Below are 10147 nucleotides of genomic sequence, written 5' to 3'. Positions count from 1 at the left end.
CATGAATTTTTTATTACTCTAAATTAGTGTTTTAGTCCATTTATATATTTTTCAACTGCCAGATTGTCTATTACAAAAAAACTAAATTGTCCTAAAAAATTATATTGGTTGTTTAACATTGCTTTAAGATCAAAGGAGGTTCTTGTGTTTAAAACGTGTATAAAAGAGAAAAAGTATTTATTTCGGCAAAGAAAAAAAGGGTTTGGTCATTATTTCTATTGTAAAGAAGAAGAAAATTATTAAGCAATATATATAGAGGAAGGCTCCAAACAAATACTTGCTATTATGTCAGGTCTGAATTCGTCATGTTCCATTATAACAAATCGGTTAATTATTTTTAGAAATTTGACAACCAAGTCACCGACTGAGAATCGATGGTGGAAATTTTAGTTACCCTTTTGAAATTAAGCTGAGTCGGCCCCCCGCCATGCCAAATGCCACAATTTATAATCAATTGATAACGTTGAGTGGTTAAATACCAACTTCTAAAAGCAAAAATACAAAGGAAAACAAGAACCAATGATATATAGTTACTGTTCGAGTCTTTCATTTGTACGGTTATTAACCATTAAGAAACTTGACTTGCTTCAAGAAGCACCAAATATGTTATGCAATGTAGCACAGTAAAAACACAAAATCATTCTTGGCCTTGATGGATTTGGTCAAAAGAAAACATTAGAGAGATTGAGGATATATATAAGACAATCAACTAATAATTTCTAAATGGGAAACTCGATCAGAAACCGATACAATTCCAAATGTTATTCTGAATAATATAACAACTGTCGATCGATTGTGGTCAAAATTGTCTTTTTGAATAAGGCTGAATTGAACTTGATATTTGGAAATACATGAACAATATAATTACAAATCGCGTGAATAGAAGCGGCCGGCAGCCTAATTAATTAATTGGTCTTCTTTATGTACTTTACAAAAGCACTTCCAAGCTCAAATCCAATATCAAGCAGCAGGCTTGAGCAAAAGCACTTCCAAGCTTTGACAAAACATATATGCTTTTAATTGTACTATTTGAAATAGCTGATAATATGACTAAGCCAACTCGATCTACATGTGTTTATCATTATAACTATGAGTTACATATATTATTGTCATATATATACCATATATAAATAGGCCATCATTGAAGCCTAGCTAGCTATACATAGATTCTAAATATGGTTCGTGTCAATTATATATTGACCAGTTTCATCTTTGTTTTACTATGCAGTGTTGCACCTTTGGAAGCCCGAAAACTCACAAGCCTAGAGAAGGAGTTTGATCATCAGCTTATTCCTTCTTCGAAAAACAGCTTTCAATTAAGTGTTTTTGGAGGAGGCATCACTTCAACTCCTATTTCAAGCGATATTTATGGTCATGCCATGGCTAAAACTAATGATCATCGAATTTTAGTAGAATCTGTGCCAAGTCCTGGAATTGGGCATTAGCCACTGTTACTTTCATCCCATTGTCCGCTATGTTGCTTTAATTATTCGTTGTATTCTTTTATAACTGATCTCTCATTTTTTTTTAATTAATTATTCTTGAAAAGCAGTAAAACACAATTAATATCATTTTGTAATGACTGAGCAAAGAAAAATTAATTAATTTTTTTAATGTTTCTTCTTTATTTTTTACCACTAATCTCTTGTTCTCTTTCGATTCCCTCTAATAAGATCTTGAGGTCCACAAAGCATTTGCGCGGCTCCCTGTTTTAATAAGATCATTCAATAAAAGTTATAGATTGCTTTTTTAATGCTTTTCTCGTGATTTTAATTATTTCTAATATAATTAATTAAAAATCTATACTAATAAATTTGTATTGAATGTATATAAAAGAGATATAATAGCGTATGTATATCATCACTCATCGATATGATGTGTTTGGCCTCCACTAACTAAAGAGTTTTGCATATTCATCAACAACGAGCATTATGTACACCGTACATCTGCAGCAGCCTATCAATTTGTAAAGCCGTTTACGCAATCGACATAATTGCATTTCCAAAAGCAATACTATACATGACTATTGAGTATTAAAAGTGCTTTTCATAAATAGTCGATCCATTGAACATGAAATCCCCTCATCAACTCCAAACAGTGCCTAGATTTGACATGGTCGCTTATAACTTTATGCACATGTGACCCATCAAATACTTTTTGACGCAAACCACTTCCAAATCGCTTGGTGAGCAGCGGCAGAACAAGCCCAGCTTTAGCACCAGGTGAATTAGGCCGTCACAAACATCATTAAAAAAACTCTTCAAATGAAATTTTACTTATTATTTAAAGAGGCACATAAATAAAAAATGTTCTAAAAAACTCTTTAATTGAAATTCTTCATATATTGAAGAGAGAGAAGGACAATCTTATTTGAAAAATTTCACTTAAATAGTCTTTTTGAATCTTCAATTTAATATTATATTATATTTTATATTCTCATTCTTGAAGAGAGAGATGTGTTACAATTGTTATTATCTTAGTGGAGAAAAAAAGTTTGATTAAAATAATATAAATTTATTTTCATTTGAATAGTCTTTTGAGATATAACTAATTTTTTTACTCTTCTATTTGCCATATAAATAAGCAAATAAGTATTTGAAAAGTTAAATTATGAGAGTCTTTTAGTTATACTCTTAGGGCCCTCCATGTAGGAAGGCCATAAATTTTAAGTATCTACATATTAATATAATAGGGTCCGCCTATGTTGCAACAGTTGCAACATACAACAACTTTTGTCATTTTGTGTTTGATTACACCACACTACTTTATATTTTCTGCAAAATTCAATAGCCACTAAACGTAACAAACTTTTACATATAAGTCCATTTTTGGAATAAAATGACATTTGAAAAGAATTTTAATTTATTATTATTATTATTATTAATATCATTATTATTATATAAGATTATTTCTATTAAATTTTATTATTTTTATTTATTTTAATTATTATTATTTATGATTATTACTGTCATTATTATTATTAAAATTTATTTCTTTTATTATTTTAATTGTTATTATACTGTAATTAATTCATTAATATTAATATTTATCTTGTTATTATTAAAATTATTTTTATTAAAATATATTAACTTTATTATTTTTATTATTATTAATTATTGTTGTTATTACTATTATTATTAAAACTTATTAATAATTTTTATTATTATCATTATTAATATTATTATTTCAGTTAATTTTGTTGTTATTATTGTTATTGTTAAATTTTTTAATTTTTTGTTTTAATTAACATTATTGTCATAATTATTATTTTTAGTTTTATTATTATTATTGTTTAATTATAATATATACAAATAATATTAGGGACACAATTAACAAATGGCATTTTAATAACTTATAATAGTCTATTCCAATTATAAAATAAAGTAAACACATAAATGAGAATGTTGTTCATTCCGATTCCTATTCCTATAGCTCAAGTAAATAACTTATTTTAATTCAAATTCCTTATTACAATTCTAGCTCATTTCAATTCTTATTTAATAAACGCACCATTAGAATGTATTTAGAACATAATATTGTATATTGTTATAATATTATTCACATTAATTTATTACTTACCTATGTTTGGAAGTTTTAAAAGTTAGATTGTAGCCAATTATATAATTCACTACAGTGTGCTAACTTTTGTCTTAATTGAAACATTAAATATATTTAAATTATATTTTTTATTTTTACTATGATAATTATAATATTAAAAATATATTATATTATATTTATATATTAATAATTAATATAAAAATAATAATTAATATATAATTATTAATAAATTTAAATAATGAGAGTAGATCTAGAAATGATAGTAATAATTAATAAATTACAAAATATTTATGAATTTGTGGAATAAATAAACGAGTATTAAACCATGCATTGTAATTACCTAATATTAATAATAAAAGTCTTCTTAAATTTCATACTTATTCTTTATTCATATCATTTAACAACTAATCTAATAAATAAAATAATAATAATTATATTTTTTCCTGGCATTTCACAACATAAGAGGGATTGCAATGAAAAAAACCAAAATAAATATACCCTGCGCGTTGGATTTGCTTTTACCATTCTTGCCCTTGGATCCAATGGTTAAATTACAAAATGACAAAAGTAGTGGTATGTTGCAACTGTTGCAACATAGGCGGCTCCAATATAATAATAACAATTATGTTGAGATTCTAATTTTTTAAAGTTATGCTTATATTTTAGGAAAGCCTAATTTTTAGGCATCGCCTTAATTATGCTGAGATTCTAATTTTAAGTTATGCTTATATTTTAGGAAAGCTTAATTTTTAGGCATCGCCTTATTATTACTCATGTTCATAATCATCTCTATATATGATAATCTTAAAAGTATTTTTTTTTAACAAAAGTACGAATTTTATGGTATAATAATGATTTTAACCTGTTGAAACTATATTTTGTCAATAATTATAAGAAAACAATTCAATACTTTCCCTTTAGAAGAAATAATTACTCCATTGAAACTACTAATGTTAGATTTTAAAATTTTAAGTCTTCTATTAGCTTTATTGAAAACATCAAAACTAATAGATATTGAATTAAGGATATTTAGCTAAAAAAGTTTTTGCTCTAGTATGTACAAAAAAAAAATTCTTCTGATCTTCTCTACAAAATTCATTGCCATCATCTGACATCTAACCGGAAAAACTAGGATTTTGGTTCGGTGGAGGTCGTAATACAAAAAATCATAAAGTTAGCGCATAACTGATAAGGCCAACAATACTACTATGGGGACTATTAAGTCTATTACGCATAAATTATAAACTTAGTAGACTACAACACAAAACCTCTGTACATATCTATGAATCTGGGCAGGCCTAAACTTAAAATACATATAGAAGTTCGTAAATTTTCAATTAAAATTTTTCTTTTTTTATTTTGCTCGAATGGCCGTACATAATTCCGTCCCTGTATTGGTCACATCTCCCGCCTAATTCTTGAGGTTTTCCAGTCTTCTTCTCTATATTATGGAAGTTGATTTGTTTCCAATTATTTGAAAGATTACTTAGTCCATCTGGGCCTAACCATCCCAACTATGCCATTAAACAGTTGGTTTAGAAGGTTCTAGTAAATTATTGATTATAAATATCAGTAGATTATTATAAAATAACTGGCAAAAAAGATAATTATGGCTGACAGTAGACTTAATAGTTGCATTATAATTGTTTGTTGTTTAAGTACCTGCCTTCTGTTTGTCTTAATTTTTTTTACCATTCTGCTTTAAAATCGGTGGCCAGCCAAAAAGATGCAGTTTCTCTACTAGTACAAACTTTAAAGACATACGTTAACAACAAAATCTTAATAAAACGGTTTTTTTTTAAAAAAAAAAAAAAGACAATTATTAACTAATATGTCAACTTCTATTGAGTCAAAATAAGAAAATGTCAAATAATTCCATCAGTTTTAGTCGCAGCCATTATTGATCAGTTTGCAGTTTGCTTTCTCTATCCCATTATATATGTTTTGCTCATCGTTTTCAATAATTTAGCAGACTTAATACATGCATGAAAATGCTGGGAAAATATACCTGCAGACAGCTGCTGGTTCAAATGTACCTAACCCACATTTACATTCACAAGATATACTGTTTATTGTCCTCTATAAATACTTATGTACTCACATTTGTGAAGTAACTTGCGGCATAAATAAATCAGTACTAGTCATCCTCTACAAGATCTCATTTTCTTTCCTAAGCATTATTTTGAAAATATGGTCTCTCTGAGCAAAATTGCATCTGTCTTTGTGCTTGTTATTGTTATGTTTTATGTACCATCTTGTGCAGGTAGAAAAATCTTGAGCATGGAGGCAATGAAGGTTCCTGTTTTAAAGGGCAAAACGACACCGATTTCTTTTGGTAGACGATTTGGTTATGAAATGGCTAATACTATGGGAATTCCCGAGGCTGCAGGTGACCACCGAATTTTGCAGCAGTCAAATCCAAGCCCTTCCATCGGCAACTAGACTCAACATTAATTTAGTACTCCTACAAAAAATAAAATAATGAATGTTTGTTTAATAATTAGAATGTGTTATTTTTCATTTTACTCCCTCCAAATTGCTGAAAAAGTTTAATCAGGTGTCGAATTTATAGTTCTATTGCATTATATATGCAACATCTTCTTCTTGTTACTTGTAACATTGCTCATATATATGTTGTTAGTTGTTTTAACTTCTATTTTTGACCATGGTGTTACATTGTTAAGATTAATTAGGAGCCAATAAGCCTAACATAAATGTTGTGTGCTAATCAACATGTTAGCTTCATATTCATGTTAGTTAAAGTTTCCAAAAGTGTTTGGCAAATCAGAAAATGAGACAAGATGAAGGAAAGAACATAGAGCAACTAAGAGTTGAATTTGGTGAATAAAACTGAATCACACTTCTTTTAGCTGATTATAATTGTATTTATACAAGATTCTTGAATATTCCAGAATCAATATGGATGAGTAAAGCATTCGTGAGCTGAGCAGCATGTACTAACAAACTACTAATAGTATAACTAATTTATACTAGCTCAGCTGGGGATGCCAATTTAAAGGCTTGGGTCGAAATTTTTCAAGCTCAGGACCAGACCCAAATTATTGACAGCAGTCCCAAACCTTCCAAAAATTCGTTCATACTTAGACGGGCCGGGCTTGGGTCTAAAGCCTACGCTTAGATAATTTTTTTTAATAGAGTTTAAAATAGAAAAAAATAAATGAACACTTAAATTAAAGATGATTAATTGATTATACTATATATAATAGACTAATAATTAAATACACAAAATATAAAAATTATATTTATAAAATATAAAGTCCAGGCTCTTTTTCCATAAACTCATATCTAAGCTAATCTATTATGAGTTTTTAAATTTTCAGCCCATGACCAACCCATTCGCTACTGACTGAGCCTAAAACCCGCAGGCCTAGACGGGTCCTTTACAAGTCGGGTCAAACCCAAACTTTTTTGCCATCTCTAAACTCAGCTGACATGTCAATAACTCTAATTAACTAGCATAACAAATTGAAATAGTAACTAATCATTTTTAACTATCTTAACAATGTTGAATCAACATAGAAAAGTAATAAGTAAATCCTATTTCTATGGGTGCTGCCGAAAAATAACCTTATGAAAGTGAAATGGCCAAATAGAAATTGGCTTATCTTTACTTTGGACTTTCCTCGATATTTCCAACTCCTCTACTCTCCAGGTATCAATGACACGTTAGTGTCAATTTTTGATAAAAATAGATTTGAGGTGATTGATGAAATGCCTCACTGACAAAGACTGCGAGAAAAGTGATATTGATGCATTAATAACTAGTGAGATTAACAAACTTCTTCCTTTTCAAGTTTTCTCTGAAGTCCTTGTGATTTTTTTCTTACCTACTGGTTGGGTTTAAAGAGTATTAAAAATACATATTGTTTTTTTTTTTTTTCTAGTTGTGGTGGTTGTTATAAATTGAATAGCAATTAATAGCGAGCTGGTGTGAATTAAAATAGAGCTTGCTTGAGTTTCTTCAAAGATTAAAGCCGTATGGAAATTACTCAAAATCAGTATATTTTCTACAAAATCTTAAATTTCTATTTCTACTATAATTATTTAATCATGTTTCTCCATAACAATTAACAAAGAATTGAAATTTACCTGCAATCCTCTCTCAACAAAATATTCATTTTAAAAGATAAAATTTCGTCACATGTGTTACTCATGATTGAATTAAGAAGACTTTTTTTTCAGTCGATCTCTTTCTCTCGCATAATGGGAAAGGCATCTCTTTCTTTTTTATATTAGGTTACAACAATCACGAAAAAATAAAAAGATCAAAATTCCCTCAAGAGAATTGGGGTATTACCGTGCTTACGTAGATGCTGAGTGGACTTAATTCCATTTTCACATGATTTTAGTAATATTATTGCTGGTTGGTGTGTTTATTAGAAAGATATGCACAAGTCATTTTCATATTTTCATATTGTATCAGCCCCATTTTTTACTGAAATTTGTGCAATTTTGCTGTCAAAGTCACAATGGTGGATCAGATTCAACATCCTTCTGTCGTGCAGAAGGTGGTTGGACGACTCCTTCATTCCAGTCTTTCCAAAAACATCCAGGTTTCTGATGGGGCTTTCCAAAGGCCAACGTTGTACCAAAGACGTGCTGCATATGGGAAATACTCCAATGCTGCACTCAGATATCCCAAAGTCGGTGCGGCTACTATTTTGTCGTCAACTGCCTCCACTATTTGCATTCAAGCCCCTGCAGAGAACGACCAGGGCATCTTCGCTAATGATTTCTGTTATGGTAGCTTTTCTGCTGCCAGCGTCAGATTAGTTGTTCTTCCAGTTGCTTCCTTAGAGCATCTTAAGCTTTTGCTTCAAAACCAAGATGAGATGATCATGAATGGCCGGCTATCTGAACCCTTCAAGAGCTGTTATGATTTCTTGAATCGTAAAATTAAGGATGAGGGTTTTGCTTCTTTGTGGAAAGGAAAAACTGCTAATTTCATCCGTTGCTTAACCGCTCAGGTTATCATTGTTACATGTTTTTTTGAGTACTTATTTTTCTATAAAATGTAAGTTTCCTCATTCATTTGACGTCGCATTTATTCAAATTTTGTATCGGGACCTGAACTTCGCATTCAAGGATTAGTTGAAGTCTTTTCAACTTCAAGAAAGGCAAGGATGGTCACTGGAAATGGCTAACTGGTAACTTGGCACAAGGAGGTGCTGCTGGTGCGTCATACCCTTTTGGCCAATGATGACAAGGCTGCCAAGGAAGAGTGAGGCAATTCAATGGTCTGCTTGATTTCTACGGAAAGAAATTTAAATCTGATGGTATTTTTGGGCTTCACTGTGGTTTCAGCATTTCATGCGTTGGAATCATTATGTACCCTGGACTTTACTTTGGAACGTATGATTCTCTGAAGCCCCAGGTCAGTAACTTAATTTGATTTGTTTTGTTTCATAGTTTATGATGATTATTTGATAGATAGTAGGGTTTATCCGTATACATTAAATATTATTATTGCTTGTGTATTGACATTCGTTATCAATCATGGTAACAGTGCTGCAATGTTTTATTTTTGAAATTCATGTGTTGCCTCTCTAACTTACTAATTGCTTAGAAGGCTATGTTCATTGTCTGCAAATACCTTCATGTCATGAGTTCCAGTTGTCAAACCTATTTTTTGTTCTGTTTGTTTTTGCAATCATTTTCCCAAAAATACTAAATGTTTAGAATTGGACATTGATACACATGCTCACAGATGAGGAGTGAGTGAAGTTTGATTTTCCTTGTTCATTACTAATTCTTAGTTGAAATGTCTAGATTTCTTGATCTTGTTCTCTGCTTGTTTGTAATTAGAAGTAAATTTGTTTGCTGATCAACGGTTTCAGATTTTGATAATATTTTAGTGTAAAATAAGTGAGATATAATTCCATGGTGGGGGCTTTCTAAGCATTTATACTGTTTTGATGAACATAAATATTCAACGCAGTTATTTCATCTTCCTGACATCTCTTTTGCTGTTGGTTATTTCAGTTTAGTGACATTTGCTAGCTACTTTGCTACCCATTTTCCTAGTTGCTTTACCTTTGCCTACCTCATCAAGTTAGGTGCCTATCTTGCTTCCTATCCATTTGACACCGTCCATAGAAGAATGATGATGACATCTGGTGAAGGAGTCAAGTACGAGAGCTCACTTGATGCATTCGCTATAATCCTGAAATACGGAGGTGTCAAGTCTCTCTTCAAGGGTGCTTCAGCCCCTGAGCCTGCTTGGATTGGTGCTGCTCTTCTTGTCATCTACGACAAATATAAGTTGTGGGGGTTCGGGAAGGAATGTAGTTCTTGCGATCTTGAGGGATATACTGATTGAATTCAAGAGAACAAGAACAATGTTTCTACCCAGTTAGATCTGACTTGATATTGGTTTAGCATCCCTTAAAATATGACAGGTCTCGAGAGATTTTAGTACTATGGTATCAGAGTCAAGGTGGTCGTTCCTTTGAACGCTAGCTGTAGCTGGTCAATTTGATAGTCTCGATCTCTTTGAATTCACATTCTTTCTCATCTCATCTCGCTATTATAGTGCTTAATACCGTTAACATCTCTTTAGTCCTTTCCC

General features: G+C 30.5%; 2 protein-coding genes across 5 annotated transcripts; both read left to right on the top strand.

Moving 5' to 3' along the window:
• The first annotated feature begins 7772 nt into the window (after nucleotides 1–7772).
• Nucleotides 7773–10119, top strand: LOC18046534 (ADP,ATP carrier protein 1, mitochondrial). 4 transcript variants are annotated; one of them, XM_024187652.1, is made up of 3 exons: nucleotides 7773–8546; nucleotides 8665–8953; nucleotides 9562–10119. In XM_024187652.1, the coding sequence occupies exons 1-2, from the start codon at nucleotides 8049–8051 to the stop codon at nucleotides 8668–8670; spliced, it is 504 nt and encodes a 167-aa protein (XP_024043420.1). In that variant the 5' UTR covers nucleotides 7773–8048; the 3' UTR covers nucleotides 8671–8953; nucleotides 9562–10119. The 4 variants fall into 4 exon arrangements, with proteins under 4 accessions (XP_024043420.1, XP_024043418.1, XP_024043419.1 ...); XM_024187650.1 differs by having other exon boundaries at nucleotides 7773–8800; nucleotides 8884–8953; XM_024187651.1 differs by having other exon boundaries at nucleotides 7773–8953; nucleotides 9636–10119.
• Nucleotides 8716–9898, top strand: LOC112099870 (ADP,ATP carrier protein 1, mitochondrial-like). Its single transcript, XM_024187376.1, has 3 exons — nucleotides 8716–8726; nucleotides 8884–8953; nucleotides 9518–9898. Exons 1-3 carry the CDS (start codon nucleotides 8716–8718, stop codon nucleotides 9896–9898), a joined length of 462 nt encoding a protein of 153 aa, XP_024043144.1.
• Nucleotides 10120–10147: the final 28 nt, after the last annotated feature.

This window comes from Citrus clementina, unplaced genomic scaffold (assembly GCF_000493195.1).
Source record: "Citrus clementina cultivar Clemenules unplaced genomic scaffold, Citrus_clementina_v1.0 scaffold_3, whole genome shotgun sequence".
Taxonomy (NCBI): Eukaryota; Viridiplantae; Streptophyta; class Magnoliopsida; order Sapindales; family Rutaceae; genus Citrus; species Citrus x clementina.
Note: the sequence above shows the minus strand (reverse complement) of the source record. Positions and strands in the feature narration are given on the sequence as shown.